General features: G+C 46.6%; 1 protein-coding gene across 1 annotated transcript in view; it reads left to right on the top strand.

Moving 5' to 3' along the window:
- Nucleotides 1-21,530, top strand: part of Herc2 (HECT and RLD domain containing E3 ubiquitin protein ligase 2) — a 165,121-nt gene extending 143,591 nt beyond the window's left edge. The window contains exons 80-93 of the mRNA XM_057756050.1: nucleotides 1,525-1,702; nucleotides 2,091-2,252; nucleotides 3,792-3,883; nucleotides 4,273-4,412; nucleotides 6,828-7,015; nucleotides 7,545-7,742; nucleotides 10,042-10,125; nucleotides 13,730-13,871; nucleotides 14,031-14,225; nucleotides 14,941-15,053; nucleotides 15,580-15,770; nucleotides 16,409-16,514; nucleotides 16,805-17,017; nucleotides 17,953-21,530. Of these exons, the coding sequence (XP_057612033.1) occupies nucleotides 1,525-1,702; nucleotides 2,091-2,252; nucleotides 3,792-3,883; nucleotides 4,273-4,412; nucleotides 6,828-7,015; nucleotides 7,545-7,742; nucleotides 10,042-10,125; nucleotides 13,730-13,871; nucleotides 14,031-14,225; nucleotides 14,941-15,053; nucleotides 15,580-15,770; nucleotides 16,409-16,514; nucleotides 16,805-17,017; nucleotides 17,953-18,225 (2,275 nt within the window). The 3' untranslated portion in view covers nucleotides 18,226-21,530. The remainder of the gene's footprint in view (nucleotides 1-1,524; nucleotides 1,703-2,090; nucleotides 2,253-3,791; nucleotides 3,884-4,272; nucleotides 4,413-6,827; nucleotides 7,016-7,544; nucleotides 7,743-10,041; nucleotides 10,126-13,729; nucleotides 13,872-14,030; nucleotides 14,226-14,940; nucleotides 15,054-15,579; nucleotides 15,771-16,408; nucleotides 16,515-16,804; nucleotides 17,018-17,952) is intronic.
- Nucleotides 21,531-22,042: the final 512 nt, after the last annotated feature.

Below are 22,042 nucleotides of genomic sequence, written 5' to 3' on the forward strand. Positions count from 1 at the left end.
CAAACAGAAAACGTTGAAACAGCAACCAAGTGTGATTATGCTTTCCTACAATCAAGGTACTTGGGTGTAGAGGCAGGATAGTGGTCACAGATTATGTCCAGGCCTGTCTGTGATCTACACAGCGAATCTTGGCCTTTGAGGACTGTCTTAAACAAAGCAGAAAATGCAGTTTAATGAACAACTTTATGGCAACATAAATATGACTATTTAAAGAATTGAACATACTTAAACAAACAAAAAAGCCAGCAATCCACAGACTCAGAATATTAATTTCCTAAAAATACATCTCCTAAACCAAATGACCCATGGTTTCTGATATTATGTCATGTCACACAAATAATAAAAACCCAGACACAGGTATTGGGGTTCAACCCAAAAACCAGAAAAGCAAAGCAGTCAAGCCATTAAAGAAGTCTTACCTCTGCCAAGGCTAGGTGACTGCAGACGAAACAGCCTAAGCCTCTTTCCCCTCTCATTTTATATTCCCTCTAGTGCCAGGATTAAAGGCGCATAACTCCCTAGTACCAGGATTAAAGGTGTGAGGCATCACAACCTGGATTTGTTTCTGTGGTGATCTTGTGTAGCCCAGAACTCACAGAGATCCTTCTGCCTCTCTCAAATCTTGAGATGTGTGTGCCACTACTGCCTGACCTGTAGTAGCTTAGCTTTGCCCTTCTGATCTTTAGGCAAGCTTTATTTATTAAAACTTATATAAAATATTATATTGTGACCTACTTTTTCAGAACACTGAAGAGAAAGGAGAATTCTCCCCCCCCCCTTTTTTTTAATTTTGCTGTTTAACCCAGGGTGGCCTCAAGCCTGTGTTCTTCCCGCTAGCCTCTGACATTATAGATGTGCACCACTAACTTGTGTTGATGTTGTTGTTTGGGGCCTTTAGGATGCTGGACAGATTCTCAACCACCAAGCTATAGTCTTATACGTTAACTCATTTATTTTCTTAAAGATTATTAAAGCTAGACTCAGACATTATTAGGAAAATACAAATCAGTATCTTACATCTACATACATTATAAAAATTCTTAATCTCTTAAGAAATCACATCCAACAGTATGCAAAAAGAATAATACTATATGATCAGGTGGCATTTATGCCAGAATTCTTAGGTTGGAGCAACTCAAGAAAGTGAGTCAGTATAAAAAGAACACAGTAGTCATACAGCATTTTGAGCAGAATGAGTAGGGCCAGGTAACCCACTCCTACCACCTACCCACACACAAAGCATTTTCTGGCTCATGGGCCTGGTGCAAAGTTGTGAATGCCCTACTTTCTGGCATTCTGCTACTTTGTGTAAAGGAAGATAGGAAATCAGGAAATTGTGATTTTAGTTCTAGATGGTTCTTCTTGATTTATGTAATAATCACTTGACTGAGAAGGAATAGTTAGAGGTACACATTGAAGAAATAAGTAGCAACCAGAAAAGTTGAAATTTTTTAAGTGCAAACAAAAGTGTTTAAAATTTAAATATGTAGGCATAGACATTTCAGCCATATTTATCTTTTGCAGTCCGTGTGACCGCCCTCGTGTCATTGAGTCCCTGCGAGGAATCGAAGTGGTTGATGTCGCTGCTGGCGGAGCCCACAGTGCCTGTGTCACGGCAGCTGGGGACCTCTACACATGGGGCAAAGGGCGATACGGGCGCCTGGGGCACAGTGACAGTGAGGACCAGCTGAAGCCCAAACTGGTGAGAAGGTCCTGGGTTTGAAAGCCAGGTCCAGGCTCAAGCATTTGCTGGTGCTATAGTGCTGCAGTGGGCTGGGGCAGTTTTGTGTTTTCAGGTCAATGGTTATAGGCTCACCATTGAGAAGCGTGGTTTCTTGTTTACGGAAGCAAGCTGTCTTGGTACATATCTATTGCTTATGAATAAGCACCCGTCATGCTGGTGCATGCCTGCCACCTACAGTTCAGATGTATCTTGTTAAATAGAGGAATGCCCTTCTCTCTTAAAGAATTATCAAATTTGTCTTTGTGAGATCTTGAATGTTGTAAAGTGGTAACACTGTTACTGAGCTTTTCCCCAGTGATCTCCGTTGTATGCTCTCAGCTGAACTCTGCACCCCTTTCTCCTGAAGGTGGAAGCGCTGCAGGGCCACCGTGTCATAGACATTGCCTGTGGCAGCGGTGATGCCCAGACGCTCTGCCTGACTGATGACGATACTGTCTGGTCCTGGGGAGATGGAGACTACGGCAAGCTGGGCAGAGGAGGCAGTGACGGCTGCAAAGTGCCCATGAAGGTATTTTCTGTCTGTGCCACCCAGATCTCCTCTTGCTTTCCCTTCGGTGTGCTTCTCAGGAGCGTCCTGTTCATTGCTGGAGTACCGTGGAGTCAAGGGGAGTGAGGGACCGGGACATTTGGATCCCTTAGGTGCGTTTGTGTCCACTCGGGAAAGGTGTGGAGTCCACAGGGCTCCAGAGAGCCTGTAGTTTTACTTAGTTTGTAGATTGGTTTGGGGGTGTAGAGCTAACCCTGCTTCCACTCTCAGTTTACAGTGTCAATAGGGCCGCATCATCTCATGTAGGATATAGACTGGAGCTGGTGTGTGTGCCCAGTGTGTAAATGTGGTGGTGGTGTACAGTTAGGGTGTGTGTGCTCAGTGCCCTCCCTTGCAGATGAGGAGCAGAGAGGCTCTGGGACACAGGCGTCCTGGGCTCTGTATCAGCCGCCCTTATATGAGGGAAGTCCTGGGCTCAACCACATAACTTTAGTTTTGGAATTGTGCTTCCCAGTACATCTGCTGTTGATTTCAGAATGACTTTTTCAGTCTAAGTTAGTTTAAATTTTAAAAATGAAAATTCACAGCGAGACATTTGCTGCATAGCAGTATATGAAGTAATCGCAGTACTCCAGTTGTGCATTCCCTTACCCACACTGAGATGACGCTTGCCTGTCATCTGTACAGATAGGCGCTGGAACCTCATTATAGTTGCTCGAGATGTGTGCTAGACAATGGTTTGCCTTTGACTATGTTGCATCCAAGTGCAGGACGCTGGGCATGGGCAAATCTGGAGGAGTGTGTTAGTGCTGGCGCTGTGGCAGGGCAGCAGGTCCAGAGAGACCGATGAAGAGAGTGAGCTTTAGTCAGTTTAAAAGTGAAGTACAGGATATTAAGTAGGAAGATGTTCGCTGAGATCACAAGGAGCAGAGTCTGTGGGGTGATGACCAATAAGTGAGGCAGCAGGGTTTCTGGGCACAGGATGGAGACACTGTGTGCACATGGGACCAGAACAGGTCGCAGAATCACTAACTGGGCACGTTAATTATGCTGGCCTGGACAGACGACAGGACCCCTACTGTCTGGGGTTGCTTCCTTGTGGGTCTTGGAGTTTGACAGTACGTGCAGCAGATGAGGACAGCACAGAGCTTATTAGAGATTGATACCTTCTTGCCAGTCCACTTCCCCTGGTGACATGTCCTGGGTATTACTGGGCCTTCTCACATGTTTCTGTTTCCTTTCCGCAATTACTTTGGTTGTATTGGATGTTAATTTTAATGTTATATTAAATATTCTGCATGATGGGCGGTGGCACGCACTTTTAAAACCAGCACTCGGGAGGCGGATCTCTGCCAGCTCAAGGCCAGCCTGGTCAACAGAGTTCCAGGACAACCAGGGCTACACACAGAAAAACTCTGTCTAAAAAACGTGTGTGTGTGTGTGTGTGTTACCTGGTTGTGGATTTTCAGAGTTTCTAATAGATTTAGTTACATTTCGCTGATTGCAGCACTCAACAGTGACCATGACAGAACCTGTCTGATTGATTCTTTTCCTTTCTAGATTGATTCTCTCACTGGCCTTGGAGTAGTTAAAGTGGAATGTGGATCTCAGTTTTCTGTGGCTCTTACCAAATCTGGAGCTGTTTATACATGGTATGTCAGATTCTGTTTGTGCAACCTCACTAAACTCATAGCTTAAAGAATTTAATTTCATTTGGGTATTTTGTCTGTGTACTGCATGGCACCCACGGAAGCCAGAAGAGGGCATCATATTTTTTGGAACTGGAATTAGAGATGACAGTGAGCTACCGTGTCGGTGCTAAGAATTGAACCTGGGTCTTCTGGAAGAACAGCAAGTTCTCTTGATAGATGAGCCATCTTTCCAGCTCCTAAAACCGTTAAAACTGCTTTGACTACCTTCTTGTTGATTCTGTGCCAGACTGTGATCCGGACGCTGGCGTGTACAGCTTATAGCATGAAGGTGGTAGGGTGGAGTGCAGATGACCATAGTCCAGTAAGTTCCATGCTCTCTTTTTGTGCAGGGGCAAAGGTGATTACCACCGGCTGGGCCATGGCTCTGATGACCATGTTCGGAGACCTCGGCAAGTCCAGGGGCTGCAGGGGAAGAAAGTCATTGCTATCGCCACCGGCTCCCTGCACTGTGTGTGTTGCACGGAAGATGGTAGGTACAAGCCTGACGTCACAAAACTGAGGCCTGTAATTCTAGGATTGTCTACAGCAGCCGTTGTCAGCCTGGGGCTGGTGACTGGGGGGTCAGACAACCCTTTCCCAGGATCTGCATATCAGATGTTTACACTGTGATTCATAACAGTAGCAAAACGAGTTCTGAAGTAGTGAGGAGGTAATTTATACTGCAGGAGCTAGCTGTATGAAAGGGTCTTAGTGTTAGAAAGGTTGAGAACCACTGGCCTAACATGATTTGTAACACAGTTAATAAAAACTCGGAGAGAGAAATTGGGGTTCGATCTGAAAGTCAGAAAAGCCAGCCTCCCACTGGCTCACCTCTACCTCAGTCCGAAATGGCGATCCTGCCTCCAGGAATCTCAGAATGAGACTGTGTCTGAGAGCTGTCTCTTCCCATCTTATATTCCCCTCTAGTGCTGGGACTAAAAGCATGCACCACTATCTCCCAGTTTCTATGACAACTAGTGCAACTTCTGGGATTAAAGGTGTGTGTTACCACTGCCTGGTCTGTAAGGCTGGCCAGTGGGGCTGTTTTACTCTCTGATCTTCAGGCAAGCCTTATTTATTAAAATAGAAATGAACCATCACTACAGTAGTTCAGAGACTGAGGGTAGGGTTGGTCCTATTGTCTTAGTGCCTAGTGTAGCACTCATGAACATGTCGAGTTGTGTGGCTATGCAGAAAGTCCTGAGAGGCTGTCCTTAGACAAGCATGCCGTGTCAGCTCCTGGCATCTGGGAACTCTATCCAGTCAGTTTCCTCCTCCAAATGATGAGTGGGGCTCACTGAGCCTGCACTGTTCATATAATGTGGTCTGTGTGACATGTTCTTTCCTCTGGGGTCTGGAGCTTAAGACTGTGCTCGGTGACTGTTGTCCACTGTAGTAGGAGGATGCGGGCCTGCTTTTCGTCCCGGCTGCCCAGCTCCTGGCCTCCCGGCTAGCTTAACCCCCCAAAATAATCACACGGAAATTGAGTTAGCCTCTTATTGGCTAACTCTCACATCTTGATTCAACCCATTTCTAATAATCTGTATTGCCACATGACTGTGGCTTACCGGGATGAGTCTAACCAGTGTCTCAAGCAGGAGAAGCATTCAGTTTAGTTTTCCCCACCTAGCTCTGTTGTGCCCTATCTCAGGCCCAAAACAGCTTCTTTGTTAACAACGATATTCACAGCATACAGAGGGGAACCCCACATCACACATGTATGACCCCTTCTCTCTTAGAGATGAATCTGGGTCCGTGTATCTCCCATACAATAGTTTAATCACAGCATACAGAGGGTACCCCACATCACACATGTATGATCGCTTCTTTCTTGGAGATGAATCTGGGTCCATGTATCTCCCATACAATAATTTATTCACTCGTCACTGTGTGACCAGCATCTTGGGGTAGTTTTTGTCCTGCCTTCTGTGAGCTCTTGTTTTGTAATAGGTTGTCACACAGCCACATAGGTAGATCCTCCGGGCCTCCTTTTCTCAAACTCAGTACCTTCCGTACCCGTGTGCATCTTTGCAGAGGCATCTTCTTAGAAGTGCTGCTTAGGTACTCACCCTGTGGCGTTAGAGCTGAATTCTTGTGCAGGAAGGAGCCAGACATGGGCATATTGCTCTTGATCACACAGCAGTCCTACTTGACCCACCCTGAGGAGACTGCATGTGGTGTTTCACATCCGCTCTGCTCAGCACATGACCTTGCCCGTAAACTGTTTCTATGGTAGTGCTGTACTGTTTGCATCCAGTTTGGGCCAAACAGTATGGTCAGTGTTGTGACTGATGGAACTTATGCCAGGGTTATGAAGAACATGGATTTTGTTCATCTTAGAAACGGGCTTTTCTTCCTCTGTTTAGCATTCAGGAGCTGGATAGGTTTTTAGGAATATTTCTTGATGTTTCATGTTCTTTGTTCTGATGGAGAAATGATACTATTGCTTACTTGGTCCAGCACTAATGGACCAGACCAGAGAAGGGGCGTTAGCTAGCAGGTGCTGGAGAGTCCCGGGAAGTATGCTTTCCTCTGGATGTGTGATTAGTGTGCGGTGACTTCTAGCTGATGCTTAGAGAAAACACAGAAGGGCAGAAAGGTCTGCAGTGTGATGGAGACACTGGGCTATGCACTCAGACAGTCAGGTCTGCAGTGTGGTGGGGACACTGGGGCTGTGTGGATTCATTGTTTCCCTTTTTTTTTTTTTTTTTTTTTAATTTTTGAGACAGGGTTTCTCTGTAGCTTTTGGTTCCTGTCCTGGAACTGGCTCTTGTAGACCAGGCTGGCCTCGAACTCACAGAGATCCGCCTGCCTCTGCCTCCGGAGTGCTAGGATTAAAGGTGTACGCCACCACCGCCCAGCCCATTGTTTTCCTTATTAAGTTCTTTGCATTTGCTTCCTTTAGGTGAAGTTTACACATGGGGTGACAATGATGAGGGGCAGCTAGGAGATGGAACAACTAATGCTATTCAGAGACCTCGATTGGTAGCTGCCCTTCAGGGTAAGAAGGTCAACCGTGTGGCCTGTGGTTCTGCACACACCCTTGCCTGGTCAACCAGCAAGCCAGCCAGCGCCGGCAAGCTCCCTGCACAGGTCAGTGCTCTCTGGATAGCTGTGCCAAATGGGAGCACACTGTGACAGTTAGCCGTCATGCAGGTCCAACAGCATGACTCGTTCTTGAGTTATGTGTTTGTAGAGGTGTTCACTATGACAGTCAGTTCTTAATGCCACAAAACAATGATATTAATAACTGTAATATTGGGCTGGTAGCATAGCTCAGTGATAGAATGCTTGCTTGTTTGGCATGCACGAGGCCCTGGGTTCAGTCCCCAACAGAACTGAAAAAACGGGGTAGAGGAAAAGGGTCTTAATGCTGATACCAACCAGCCAGTAAACTACATAAAATAACTGATAGTGTATGTGTTCTGTGTATTTATTGGTAAATACTATTTCTGTAAACTAATATTTTAAATATTTTTTTGGTATTTACACTATTTGCCTCAAATAATCAAACTATCTAGAAAGAACATGAGAAGTTTTACAGACAAATGTCAGAAATCATAAGACTGTTTTGGCTTTCCGTGTTTTTCCACGTGGACTCAGCAACACATTGGTGTTTCAGGTGCCCATGGAGTACAACCATTTGCAGGAGATCCCCATCATTGCCCTCAGGAACCGGCTGCTGCTGCTGCACCACATCTCAGAGCTCTTCTGTCCCTGCATCCCCATGTTTGACCTAGAGGGCTCTCTGGATGAAACTGGACTCGGGCCTTCAGTTGGGTTTGACACTCTCCGAGGGATCTTAATATCCCAGGGAAAGGTACTGTGTAGCAGTCTGCGGACAGTGTCTTTTACTCACAACATCTTTATTCTGGGACTGTGGATATAAATTTTATTTCATTCAGCAAATGGTCTTTGAGTGTCTCCTACATGCCAGCCAGTTCTAAGTACTTAGGACATATTTTAAAAAACAAACAAACAAACAGCCATGTGCACGTGGTTTTCTCTCCCTGCCTGACCTTGAGGGATGGTTGTCAATCCCACTGACACTGGAGGGGGAATCTTAGGACAACATGGGCAGTGGTGTTGGGGTTCCTCCCTGTGTCCAGCACAGGGCTGGAGATTTCACAGGGATGGGGAGTAGACAGAGTCAGGATTGTTGGCATCTAAAGGACATGGGATAGATTTTGGCCCACTGACATTCTTTTTATTAATCAGAGCTCCCTATAAGGAATGTCAGGCTGAGAAGTGAGGGTAAGCTATTGAATTTCTGGTGGACATCTTAGTGGGATCTTAGAGGGCAGGTGTGGGAGCTTTGTATAAGAAAAAGAGCACATACTTCAAGACCACTTTGCTCCGACAGGCTGAGTCTTTGATATATGTTGTGCTCAAGGAGTATAGTCTATTCTTGCTGGTAGAATAAAATGTAGACCTTTTAGAGTGTATCCAAACAGTTATCCTCTTTAGAGTGTATCCAAACAGTTATCCTCTTTAGAGTGTATCCAAACAGTTATCCTCTTTTAAGAGGGGCTTTGTTGTACTGAGCAGGAGGACCGTGTGCTTTTTATGTCCACTGTGCCTGAGGGTGTCTAAGGGAAGACACACTTTCTGCTGATAGGTGCAAGAAGAAACCTAATTTCAACTGTTTTTCTTTTTTTTTTTTTTAAATATTTATTTATTTATTATGTATACAATATTCTGTCTGTGTGTATGCCTGCTGGCCAGAAGAGGGCATCAGATGGTTGTGAGCCACCATGTGGTTGCTGGGAATTGAACTCAGGACCTTTGGAAGAGCAGGCAATGCTCTTAACCTCTGAGCCATCTCTCCAGCCCCTTCAACTATTTTTCTAATAGTTAAAAATAGCAATTCTGTCATTTTTTACCTTGTTTTGTCTTTTGAAAAGAGGGCGGTAGGCAGCAAAGGGGAAGAACTTAAAGGGTAGGCTGCACCCTCATGAAGTGGTGTGAGAACATCTCCTACAGATGCTGGAACCTCTGGGCGGGACAGCATGGGCTGTGGTGTGGGGTTCTTCAGTGAAGCAGTAACAGGATAGGGCAGCGTGAAGTGAGCATCTGAAGGGCCCCAGCAGCTGAGCAAAGGAAGGAAGTCCTACTGCCTCTAACTCAGGGTACCAGCAAGGAGTTGGATGTGGTGATAAATACTGTGATCTGCAGGAGAATTGTGAGTTTGAGACCATCCCAGGTTACGTAATGGGCTCAGGGCTAGGAGTTGCAAGACCTTTTCTTAAAAAATGAACTAAACGGAACATTTCCACCAGTATCACTGGAGAAGAGCAGGACAACAGGGATTCAAAGCAGGAAAGCCTCTCTTGGGGCAGGAACTTAGCCCCAAGTGTGAGTGGGGTGTGCAGGAAGGCAGGTGAGGCTATGCATGAGGCATGGTGCTGATGTTTCTCCACCTCTGAAACCAAATCTTACCTCCAGTGCTTCTTGGATTACTGTCTCTGTTTCTGCTATCTTGGGTTGGAATTCTTAGGAGTCTGGTCTGAGCGAGGGGCTTAGGATCTGTTGGAGGCCTGTGTTTCTACAGATCTCCCCTTCCCAGCTCTGAAAAAAGGTACTCTTGTGCCCTTAGCAAAGAGGCCTGAGACCCTACTACTGGCTCTGTTTCCTTTGAATGCTCCTCACGTGTTCCTTCTGGATGATGTCCGAATCCTTAGTGTGATGCCCACACTGTCCTGGCCATCTTCCTTGTGGTTTCTTTCAGTGTGTGCTTACAGTGTGTTCCCCATGCAGGTCTGACTCCCAGCTGCTCTGTGATGCAGTTAAGAGGGTCAGCATCAGACCCTGCTGCCACTGCTCAGTCTTTTGGACCTGTGTTGGGCAGGTGTTTGCAAAGCTCCAGCCCTCCTGTCTGCTCTTTCTGAGAGAGCTGAATCTTTGTTCAACTGTCAGTCATGCTTACAAACTCTCCGGTCCTCTACACAGCTCTCCAGGCTACTTGGCTCTATTGCACACCCTGTAAAGGACAGCCATTTTATCTTCTTAAGGAAGTCTGACTTTCAGAAATAGAGGATATAAAACAGTGACATGGTTTCTCCTGGGATGCCGATTTCTATTTCAGATCCTATAAACTCTGTCTGTTTTTCACGTTTCAGGAAGCAGCTTTCCGAAAAGTAGTGCAAGCAACTATGGTGCGAGACCGCCAGCATGGACCTGTGGTGGAGCTGAACCGCATCCAGGTAACTCCCTTTCCCAGCCTGACAGCTGTACAGGTGATGCTTCCATGGTGCAAGAGGTGCCCTGCAGTCTCGAATGCAGCACAAAGAATAAAGGTGCAAGAGGTATCCTTGCAGTCTCAAGTGCAGCACAGAGAAGAAAGGTGCAAGAGGTGTCCCTGTTGTCTCGAATGCAACATGAATAATAGGGTGCAAGAGGTACCCTTGCAGTCCCAAATGCAGCACGGATAATAAAGGTGCAGGAAGTGTCCCTGCAGTCTCAAATGCAGCACAGATAATAAAGGTGCAACAAGTGTCCCTGCAGTCTCAAATGCAGCACGGATAATAAAGGTGCAGCAAGTGTCCCTGCAGTCTCAAATGCAGCACGGATAGATAATAAAGGTGCAAGAGATGTCCCTGCAGTCTCGAGTGCAGCATGAATAATAAAACCTGGACATAGATATGGGTCAACCTGAAGACCAAAAGAACAAAGCAGCCAAGGCACTAGAGAAGTCTTAACCTCTGCCGAGGCTGGGTGACCACAGCCTAAGCAGCCCAAGCCTCTTCCCTCTAGTGCTGGGAGTAAAGGCGGGTAACTCCCTAGTGCCGGGATTAAAGGTTTAAGGCCTCACCACCTGGGTTTGCTTCTGCACTGATCTTGTGTAGCCCAGGGATCTGTCTACCTCTGTCTCCCAAATCCTGGAATTAAAGGTGTGTGCCACCACTGCCTGACCTCTAATGGCTTAGCTTTGCCCTTCTGATCTTAACACAAGCTTTATTTATTAAAACATAAATAAAATATCACTATAGTCTTGGGGAAAATCAGCATTCCTGGCTTAAGGAGCAGGCTTCCTGCGTGTAGTGCTCCGTGATGCAAGAGGCTTTAAAGAGTTGGGAGGTGAGGGGAGATTTTTGCTTATGTAAAAATAAGAAAGATTTACTTGTCATAACCCAAAAGCACAGGCAAAGAGAAGTTTTTAAAAGGTAAGGTAAGGAGCAGGCGTATTTCCCCCCCAAGGTGATAATGCCCCTTCTTCTATGTGGCCTTTGTATGTTTGTTACAGGCAAAGCTAGGTCGCTCTTGTTACTTGTGGTTCTTTTACACGTAACGGTTCACATCCCTTCGAGCCTTGTGAGTTGTCCAGGTTAATGAGCCCATATTACTAGATCTCATGAGAAAGAAGGGAATAGCAGGGCGTTTCTGAATTAACACTGCTTCTAAGTACACATACACATAGACTTTGAAAGTTTCATTAAAAATAGAGAGGAATCGCAGTAGTGACTATGACAGTGCGTGGCATTTGACATTTAGTACGCAAATGAAATTAGCCTCGCCTCTTAGATCAGAAGCAGAGAGCCACGAAGAACAAATTCTTTGTTACTCAACCTTTGTATTAACACATGATTTTTATCCTGATGTTGATTACATGACAAGAATTTTTTTCTGAATTGTACTTGGGGGCATTTTGAATTAAGAGATCAAACTCTTGTCTTTGTTGGGCAGCACATGTGACCACATTGGTGGAGCTGGTGTCTCTAGTGGTGCGCGTCACAGCAGCTAGTGCTAGCTGTGAGTCGGTCATCTAGTTCCGCAAATAAATGGCTGTTTAATTAGGTCCATAAAAAAGCTTTTATTTCCCCACCTTGAATGACGTGCATTCTAAAGTTTGCAAGACAAGGAAAAAGCTGTACATTCCTGGGTCAGGTTCCTGTCTCAGACAGACCTACAGGCTCCCTGGAGCCGGGAGTCTCACTGGGGAGTCCAGGGCTGGAGGTGTCAATGAGGCCCTGACTGCCTGGAGCCTGGAGTCCTGCAGTGGGCATGCTACTGCTTACTCTCTTTGTTCCTTGCAGATTTTCAATAATACCTGTTTCCTACTTGTCTTTATGTCCTTAATTTTGTCTTAAAAATGTTCAGTATGTTCAAAAGTAAAACTAACAAATGGCAAAAGAAAAAAAAAAGGCAGGCATTCTTAGACCGGTGTACAGTGTAGACTGACATCTGGGGCTCCACCATCCGTAGTATTTGGGCACCAGAGCTTGCAGTAAGTGCAGTGTGATCTCCCGAGAGTAGAGAGTTCTCCAGATATTGGAACAGAATTTTTCCCACCAAAACTAGACCCTTGAGGTAAAGATGTAAGTCAAGATGACAGCACTGAATCGGACTGGCCGTGCGGTTGCCTTTTACAGTGATGCTGCACAGCCCCAGCTTGTGAAGACGCGGGAGGGATTAGCACTGCCCACTGCCTGGGCTGCAGATGTGAGCCCCAGGTCATCTCCTGTTTTCTATGATGAATTTTAGCTAGCCCCCACCCCTGCCTCCTCACCCTCTCTTGTATTCACTCCCTCTCTTGCTGAAACCTGCTCCTTTTCCACAGGGCCTTCTGTAAGTACTTTGATGTCGTTGATGTTTGTGTGATCCACTGGACTTAATTAGGGTTATTTATTGGGTCACTGGGAGGCTTACCAGGTATCAGTGACTATGCCATTGGAAAAAGTGACACTCCCTGCTCCTAGTAACCATAACTGTTAATAAACTCAGGGAGGGTTGGGACTTTGAGCCCCTGGTGAGGAAAATATGTTTGATACCAGAAAATTCTGAAAAATCAGTATCCATAAAAAGTATTTAACATGCTTTTTTTGGTTGTGGGGGTAAGGGTTTTTGGGGGGGTGCTGTTGAGACAGGGTCTTTTTGTATAGCCTAAACTGACCTCGGGCTCCTACTCTCGCCTCCCCAGTACTGGGACTACAGTGCCACTACCCTAGTTTAAGTCACTTTACATTTACTGCAGAGTTCACTCATGTTTGTTTTGGAAAATTCAAATTAATGTCAGCTGATATCCCCTGTGCTTCTATTGACCAGAGAAAGTGCCACCTGTGTGGAGGTTTACTGCCTGTCAGTTTTGTAAACGTGTCCACACGCTGCTCATTTTTTTGGTAAAATGCACAGGCAGCCGGGCTCCAGTAGTTGGTGCTTTTCCATGGCTGGTCTGTGCAGCCCTGTTGCTGTCTTCCTGAAGCTCATCTCCTCCGGAGACTATGAATCCCTTTCAGGGTTGCTGTGCAATTTATAGGAAGTAGCCTGTGTAGGTATGTCGCTTAGTGTATGGACAGAGACAGAGACATTCTGTAGGAAGTTGTGATTTTTGTTGTAGTGCCTTAGTTTATGTGGTTCCTTGTGCTGTTGAAGAAAACTAGTGGTTTAAGCTTGACCTGGAATTCATTGGAAGTTGGCTGAAGATGGTGAGGTTTTGCTGGAGGACTCACAATACAAGTACATTTGCATGGCCAGTTTTTCTTAAACTTAGCATGCTGTCACCATCTCACACCCAGGAGTGGGGTGCAGGGCCACAGTGCCCTTCTGTTTCTGTGGGCCTTGTCCATGGACTTGTTTGTTTGCTTCTCCTTGTGGGACCTGCTTATGGGAGAAATCATCCAGGTGTTACACAGCAGGAGCCACAGTGTTGTGAGGTGGTGGGGTCAGTGTGAGGTGCAGAGGGGGTCTCAAAGTACGGAGTGGAGAGGAGGAGTTCTGAGAATCGTATAGGCAGGCTTCTCTACAGCTGCTTCCCAGCTGTGTGTTTTCTGCCGCCCGGTATCTCATGCTTTTGTTCGTTCTGTCTTTTAGGTTAAGCGCTCCAGGAGTAAAGGTGGGTTAGCCGGTCCTGATGGCACCAAGTCTGTTTTTGGGCAGATGTGTGCTAAGATGAGTTCCTTCAGTCCTGACAGCCTACTCCTTCCTCACCGAGTCTGGAAAGTCAAGTTTGTTGGTGAGATTTGGCTGTGCATGCTCGCTTGGGGGAGGGCGCCTGGGGGACAGTGAGCAGAACGGTGTAGCAGGACAGAGGGGCAGAGTGGCCACTGCCTGGTGCTGTGCCTACAGGCGGGCTTGGGTGGCCTGTGTGTTGCTGATTCTCCCTTCCTTCTAGGTGAATCTGTGGATGACTGTGGGGGTGGCTACAGCGAGTCCATAGCGGAGATTTGCGAGGAGCTACAAAATGGACTCACTCCTCTTCTGATCGTGACTCCCAATGGCAGGGATGAATCTGGTGCCAACAGAGACTGCTACCTGTTGAACCCTGCCGCCCGGGCACCTGTGCACTGCAGCATGTTCCGCTTCCTGGGTGGGCCTCTCGGTCGTCTCCATACACTCTGCCCCGGCCTCCAGTTAATGCAGGATCCCTTGTTTATCTCAGGCAGTAGGGGTGGAAGGGATGTGCAGTGATGTCATACATTTTACCAACATTATGGAGGGAAAGATTCTGCTCTTCATCTTACATGCAGTGTTAAGGACTTGATAGTGGTGAGCCCTCCGAAGTTATGGCCCTTCTGTGGGTAGGCAGTGTGTGACTATGTGCTTGAGGCTAGATGCTCTTTTTGGCATGCAGAAGAGCCAAAATACTAGGTTTGCATTCCCAGCATATCTGAAACTCAGGAATGCATGGGAAGAGATGGCCTTTGCAAAGTAGGCCGTCCCTCCTTGTCTGGGTCTGTGCAGGGCACTCCAGTGCTGCTCCACCTCTTACTGCCCCGTAGCTAAATACCCACTTTAGCGGAGAAAACCATCTCTTTGCTCTGCCATCAAAGGGACAAGAGTTGGCTTACTGTGGTTTAATCCCGTGTATTAAAAGAATATGAAAAGTTAGAAACATGTCTCAGGAAGAAAAGGAAGTAAGTTTTGAGTAGGACTTGCTGTAGGGTCCAGCTCTCAGTTTTGGCGCTGGTATGGAAGGCTCCTTGATCTCTGTACAGAGCTGATACTCCAAGGCATTTTTGAATAAGTGAGAAGCAACTTCTCATCCGTTCCAAGTATTCTGACCTTCTGTTTTGAATGACCAGGGGTGTTACTGGGCATTGCCATCCGCACTGGGAGTCCTCTGAGCCTGAATCTCGCTGAGCCTGTGTGGAAGCAGCTGGCTGGGATGAGCCTCACCATTGCAGACCTCAGTGAGGTGATCATCTGGGCTGAGGGTCTTGTTAAGGGGTCAGGCTTTTCTGGGATCTGACCTAACACCCCTGGGTGTATGAAGGCAGCTGGCCCCTAACCACATTCTAGTGCAGAGCAAAGTATGGGTGTGAGAGAGTTGGCGTGCTGTGCACTTTCTGGTGCTCAGCAACAAGGAGGATCTACACATGCTATACTCCAGGCTCCCAGGAACAGGGACTGATAGGGCAGTCACAGCCTGGTGTCTCTGGCTCTTCATGCTCTTCAGGGTTTAGGGGAGTGCCTGTCACCTACCAGGCACAGTTATTTTTTTCAGCAGTTAATTTAAGAACTCTCTGATCTTTCTTTAGCTCCTTGGGTGAAGTACTTGTAGAAATCTTTTGGGGGGATTGGGAAAACCTGCCATACCCTTTTATTCTAGAGACACTCAGAGGCAGATAAAGTCAGGTATGACTGGGCATGCTTGGGAAGGACTTGGTTCTGTGGTGGGGACCACCCAGATTTAGCATGTATGCTATATTTCTCTTTGACAGGTTGATAAAGATTTTATTCCTGGACTCATGTATATTCGTGACAATGAAGCCACTTCAGAGGAGTTTGAGGCTATGAGCCTGCCCTTCACAGTGCCAAGTGCCAGTGGCCAGGACATCCAGCTGAGCTCCAAGCACACACACATCACCCTGGACAACCGTGCAGAGTATGTCCGGCTGGCAATAAACTACAGGTTTGTGATCATCTTTTCTTCCAATCGTTTTGACCTAATAAATGGCAAAAGTAACAGTTACTTGGCTATCTGCGTTTTTCCAGATGTATCATATATAAAACTGTGCTCATTTTTCTTCAGCTATTGCTGATCTTTGTTAGGAGTTTTATTTGGCGGTTAGGGTTCAGAGTACTTGTTACTCCCACCTGAAATTTCTAGCAAGGGAAATAGAGTGTGCTTATTTAGAGGACAGTCCCAACGGGGATATATATCAGTTCTCTCTGTGCCCCTCTCCTCAGGGACAGGGACACAGATGGGGCCATGTGAACACAGAGTAGCCTCCACCAACCCAGTGTGCCTGTACCTTGGCATTAAAGCTCTGGTGAGCTGTGGCACCATCGCTGCCCAGCACTGCCCTCAGACAGTGCCCAGAGTGTGTGCAGCCTTAGTTAATCATGAAGGTGTGTCCTGTGCACCAGTCTAGGTGAGCTCTTAGGTGATGTGTTTGAAGACTGTCACAGAGCCCTCCTCTCCTCCTCCCTGGGGCTTGTGAGGTGGCAGTGCTGTGTGGAATGCTTGGTACCAGCAAGACAAGGTGCCCAGTAAACGTAGGCACAAGTGTAAAGAAAATTTGCTTTTTGTTCATTTGTTTTTTTAAGACTCCATGAATTTGATGAGCAAGTGGCTGCTGTCCGGGAAGGGATGGCCCGAGTGGTGCCTGTGCCCCTTCTCTCTCTCTTCACTGGATACGAGCTAGAGACGATGGTACGTGCTGCCTTGTGCTGTCTGGAACCTCCTTGGCATGCTGGCCCACTCATTATTTGATCCTTTACTTAAACCCTTGCATTTGGAAAGCCACGACTTGACTATGACAGTAAATGAAAGTAAACACAGTGTGCCCCCTTCACTGCCTGCCCACTAGATACTGAGGTTCAGGGTGGTGCTCTCATTCTCCTGGGTCTGTAGGAACCTTATTAGAGAAAAAGAAAAGGGCGATCCTGTTGAAAGAAAAAAGACGGAAGTGCGAGCCTGCACTAATAGGATGTCTTTTCTAGGTGTGTGGGAGCCCAGACATTCCACTGCATCTTTTAAAGTCAGTGGCAACGTATAAAGGGATTGAACCTTCTGCATCCTTGGTCCAGTGGTTCTGGGAGGTGATGGAGTCTTTCTCTAACACGGAACGGTCTCTCTTCCTTCGCTTTGTGTGGGGCCGGACAAGATTGCCCAGGACCATTGCTGACTTCCGGGGTAGAGACTTTGTCATCCAGGTAGGCTCCTCACCCCGACCTGCCCTTGTGTGTATTCTGCTGCAGAACACTTGAGAGCAGCTTTTGTGAAATGAAAATGGAAAATATCTAGCTTCTATAATGTTAAGTCTTAAAATTTTACAATTGCTGATCTTGAATACCATCACATATTTTTGCAAAGTGTGTCAAACCATAAGCGGAGTGTGCTAGTGTTATAGCAGCATACAGATTTTAGACACTCATATTTCATAAGTGTTTGTTTGATTTTGGATCAGGTAGATCACTAAATATTATGCTTACTAAGAAAATGAGATTGCTCATACATTTGAGAGCAAGTTTGCTTTGTCTTAGAACTCAATGGTCTGATGACTTAAATGAGCTCAGTTTGCCTTTTAAGGTCACTGAGGTGGGTAAACCAGACTTAACACTCTCTGTCCTGGTAGCAGTAGCACAGAGACATGTCTGTGGCTGGGGTTATGAAAATACCCATCTTTCAGGACCGTCTTTGACAGCAAACAAAAGCTTTCTCATAAACAGCAGTGAAGAATCGTGTTTGCTGCCTAGTATCTTGACCTGAAAGTGAGTTGACACTCTCAGAAAGAGCGTCCTCTGGTGGCTGCGTGCCCTTTCCCGGCTAGTGCCAGTTGGGTGACAGGCTTCCGCCACACCATTAGACGATGATCAGCCAGGCTATTCCATTGGCCACCTGCGTGTGACTGCTTGTGGTGAGCAGGAATCACAGTAGCATTGGTTTACTTCTTTTATTGCCGGCCCTAGGAATGAGTTACTTTTTTTTAAAATTTCTAAAACAAGTTAGATTCTATATTTTCTTATATGTTTTTTTTTATAGCCAAATAGATAGCTTCTGTGAGGCTGAAGTAAACACAGTAAACTAAACCCAGAGTTTCACTGTCCCTCACCACACTCTCTTATTATTTAATATTTCCTCCTGACAGGTCCTGGATAAATACAACCCTCCTGACCACTTCCTTCCTGAGTCCTACACGTGCTTCTTTCTGCTCAAGTTGCCCCGGTACTCCTGCAAGCAGGTACTGGAGGAGAAGCTGAAGTACGCCATCCACTTCTGCAAGTCCATAGACACAGATGACTATGCCCGCATAGCGCTCACGGGAGAGCCGGCTGCCGACGACAGCAGCGAGGACTCGGACAATGAGGACGCAGACTCGTTTGCTTCAGACTCTACCCAGGACTACCTGACCGGGCACTAAGGTGAAACGCGGCTGAGCAGTGAGGAGCAGTGCTCTGTAAATTGTAAATGTCAAGTGCTTTGGATGAGGACTGTCACCCTTGATGTGTGGAAGAGAGATGGCCTGGCTGTCTGAGATGAAGTACCGTGCAGCAGGACAGCGGGAAGATGGCCTGTGTGTGAGGAACACTGTGGGTACTTCTTCCCCGTGCTGCACTACCTGTAGGGCCCAGTGTTTCCTGCGGCGTGGATGTTGATATGACAGTATCGCGCACAGCCTTCCTACTTGTGGGTGCAGTTGATCCCCTTTCCTTTGCAGTGTCAGCGGTTGTATATTGAACATACTGTGTAATGATGAAATAGTATTATAAATATTTCAACTAATTTTACCCTGAATTTGTTTATTAAAAGCTTTTTGAACATTAAATTATTATTTCTTGGATGCATTTAGAAGTTACAGAGAACCAAAATGCATTCATTCCCCCTTCCCCAGGTGTACCATTTAGCATATGCATTATGTGATTGGAATTGAGGCTTCTTGGTGGACAGTATGATCATTTCTATCATGGAAAGTGTGCTATATTTAATGCTTGTGTCATGTATATGCCAAAATTTTAATCCCCTATAAATAAAACATGTGTCACAAAAGTATAGGCTGAGCTTTCTTAACCAATCAGACTAGCACATGTGGTTCCACTATAACCAAAGGACACCCCGTGACTCTCCTCAGGGCCCAGACGGCCGAGGGACCCCCCAGAGCTCCCTCCTCTGATTTCTCTCCAGACCTGTCCTATGCCCGATTCCAGTGCCTGTTCCCCTGGCCTGGCTCAGGTGCACCCTTGGTCCTCTTGGCCATTGGGTAGGAATTGCTGTATATGGTGAGCTCTCTGCAAATGGAAGAATAGAGGACAGCATAGAAGAACTGGAAGATAGGCCTAACACGCTGAATCTTGAGATCGGGTACCCAACGGAGGCAAAATTTTTGTAGTTTACCTCGGAAGACAACTTTTGCAAAAATAAACTGTGAACTAAGAGTGAGATGCCTTTGATTGTCAGCCGCAGGCTCCTCCTTTAGGCCCAAGAGGACACCGGGAGAGCTACACCTTAGCGTTTAGCTGTTCAACCTCACCCAACTTAAATAGATCAAAATCAGTGCAGAAAAACCTGCGGCAGCAAAGGTGGGCCGTCTAAGGGTACGACTCTTCAGTCACACTTGACGCTGCTGCGAGGCTTCCCCAGTAGTTTTAATTGTGGATTAGTTGGTTGGATATACTGTGTGATTTTTGTTTTGTTTTACTAATAAAGGTGGTAGTAGATTACATATTTAGAATGCACATAAACCAGCAATCTGCTTGAATTCATAAGAAGCGTGGTGCCTGCAACAATCTATTTTCCGTTAATTATAACAAAATACTGAAGCTGACTTAATCTCATGTAAAAGATATCCTGGCACCTAGGAGCCTGAGGCAGGAGGATCATGGATGCAAGGTCAGCCTGGGCTACTGATTGAGGCCTGTCATGACTTTTCCGGAGGAGGTGTAAAAAATAAAATTCCATTCACCTCAGGTAGGCACCAGCAATCCTGGTTGGTAAAGTAGAGAGTGTATGGGGTGTCAGGAGTATGCATGCAGGACTCAGAAGGCCGCTGCACCCCTGGGAAGTCCCTGGGCAAACCACAACACTGAAGAGTGGTCCTTCTTTTCTGCCATGGGATAAATCACTCTGGCCACAACCGAGTTATTTCATCTTCCAGATCATCATCTAGGGAAGCAGAGGCTTGCCACCTGCTTAGGGATGGCACCTCCTCACAGTGGACTGGGCCCTCTTGCATCCATTAGCAGTCAAGAAAATGCCCCCACATACACACCCATGAACCAGTCTACACATCCATGAACCAGTCCGATGAAGGCAGTTCCTCATTTGAGGGAACTACTTCCCAGGCGTGTCAAAATGACAACCAAGAACGGCCATCACCCCTGGGCAGCTTAAAGGAAGCTGCGTTACTGAAGAGCCCCTCTCAGGTGCTGCTTTACTGCTTATAGAACCTCGCGGATCGAAGAGGCTTCCTTAGGATCTTGTTCGAAAACCCTGTTGGTACCGTGAGCTTCATGAGCCCTCTCCAGCCCTCCACGAGTAAATAGTAGTCCTGATTTCATGGAGATAATTACAGCTACTCTCAATCAGGGCAGCGATGGTTGTACTCATTCTGGAGGGAATATATGTATCTCTCCATCTTCCTCCAGCCCTTACATTTTTTTCTACCCTTCTGTAGTTGAGTCTTGATGGGTATGGGGCGATCGGATTCTCTTTCCTTTATGGTTGGCCACTGGGCCGCCATGCTACACAGCAACAGACATTCCTCACACTTGGACTGCATAGGCGTGTCTGCAGTCACTCCCACCAGTAAGATAACTGCTTTCCCTCCCCTGACAGCGCTTGTCCGAGGACATGAACGCAAATGGTTAGAAAATAATTTGATAAACACATTATACCTGTTTAACAAGACAATAGCCGTAGCCACCTCACAGGGTATTAGGATTTTCCTGCCTCAGGTTGATGGGACCAAACACAAGTCCCTCCTGTGGGGCTGGCTTTAGCTACAGTTGGGAAGTAACAGTTAATCCACTACTGGAGCAGCTGGAGCATCTTGCTAGTCATGCTAACAGTGCAATATGCAAGCGCACATAGCCAAGCTGGACACTGGTGGCGGTTCTGCAGCCTGCATGCCTCCTTTTAGTACTAGAAATGCCAGTCCACAAGGAGCTTCTAGTTCAGACCCAGCCTGGTTTTTCTGTCTTACATCCTGCGGTATAGTGTCTTTAGTGATGGAGTATATCAGGACTTCTAAAGGTCCATTCCAAGCAGGTGAGTTCCCAGAGATTGCTTTGGGAACTAAAGCATCCCATGGATAACTTACAGGCTGCCACACTCCTCAAATTACCTCCAGGTTAATTGTTCGTCTCAGATACTGAAGTGACTTAGGACATCTTGTCCTGACTTCGTTTTGTGTTTGCTTAGACTGTCCTCAAATTTCTACCCCACAACAGCCACATCTACCTTGGTGACATATTTGAGAGTTCCATGGCCTTGGCCCAGAGGTGTTAGCCAAAGTAAGACATGTTATATAAACTTAACATAAACTAAGATAACTAAAGATGGTGAAAATGGATGTCATGTTGTGTGAAATAATTATTATGTTCTGCCAGAAATGAATGTTTCAAGGTTTACTCTTGACTCTCATCTACCGTCCATGTCAATTATGTTCTTCATAGTTTCGGCCTGAAAAAGGCGGTTTTCCTGAACCTCAGGACCTAGAAGCTTTGAGGCATGAGCCGGCTCTTGGTCACTGGCCAATAAAGACCTAATCCACTTTTAACCAGCATGGTAGTCTGTATCTTTCTTGAATGGGTTATTACAGTATAGCCTCAGGAAGGTGATTCCGGATGTGAAGGTTCGTAGACTCCATGAACCCCCGACAGCAGTGTGAGCCACCTTGTGAGTCTCTCAGGTCTTCAAAGCCTTGGGTCCCTTCCCTCTCGTCCCCTGGGAGGGAAGCTGCATCTCTGGAGGGCCCTCTGCACAGAATCAAGATAGTACTAACCGTGTCTGTGACCAACCCAGTGGGAACACACAGCGGACCCTGTCTCAAAAGAGTGTGTGTGTGTGTGTGGGGGGGGGGACACTGGGGGAAAGGGATGATTGAAGGCAGCTCAGTTCAGGTGCTTCCCGCTATTTAGCGGCACAATGCCACGCACATGCGCAGTAGAGTCACAGCGCTAGATGCGCGCCAAGGATCGATTGGCGCCACCGTAAAAAGCCTCGCGTGAAAGAACTGAGTC

This window comes from Chionomys nivalis, chromosome 23 (assembly GCF_950005125.1).
Source record: "Chionomys nivalis chromosome 23, mChiNiv1.1, whole genome shotgun sequence".
Classification (NCBI taxonomy): domain Eukaryota; kingdom Metazoa; phylum Chordata; class Mammalia; order Rodentia; family Cricetidae; genus Chionomys; species Chionomys nivalis.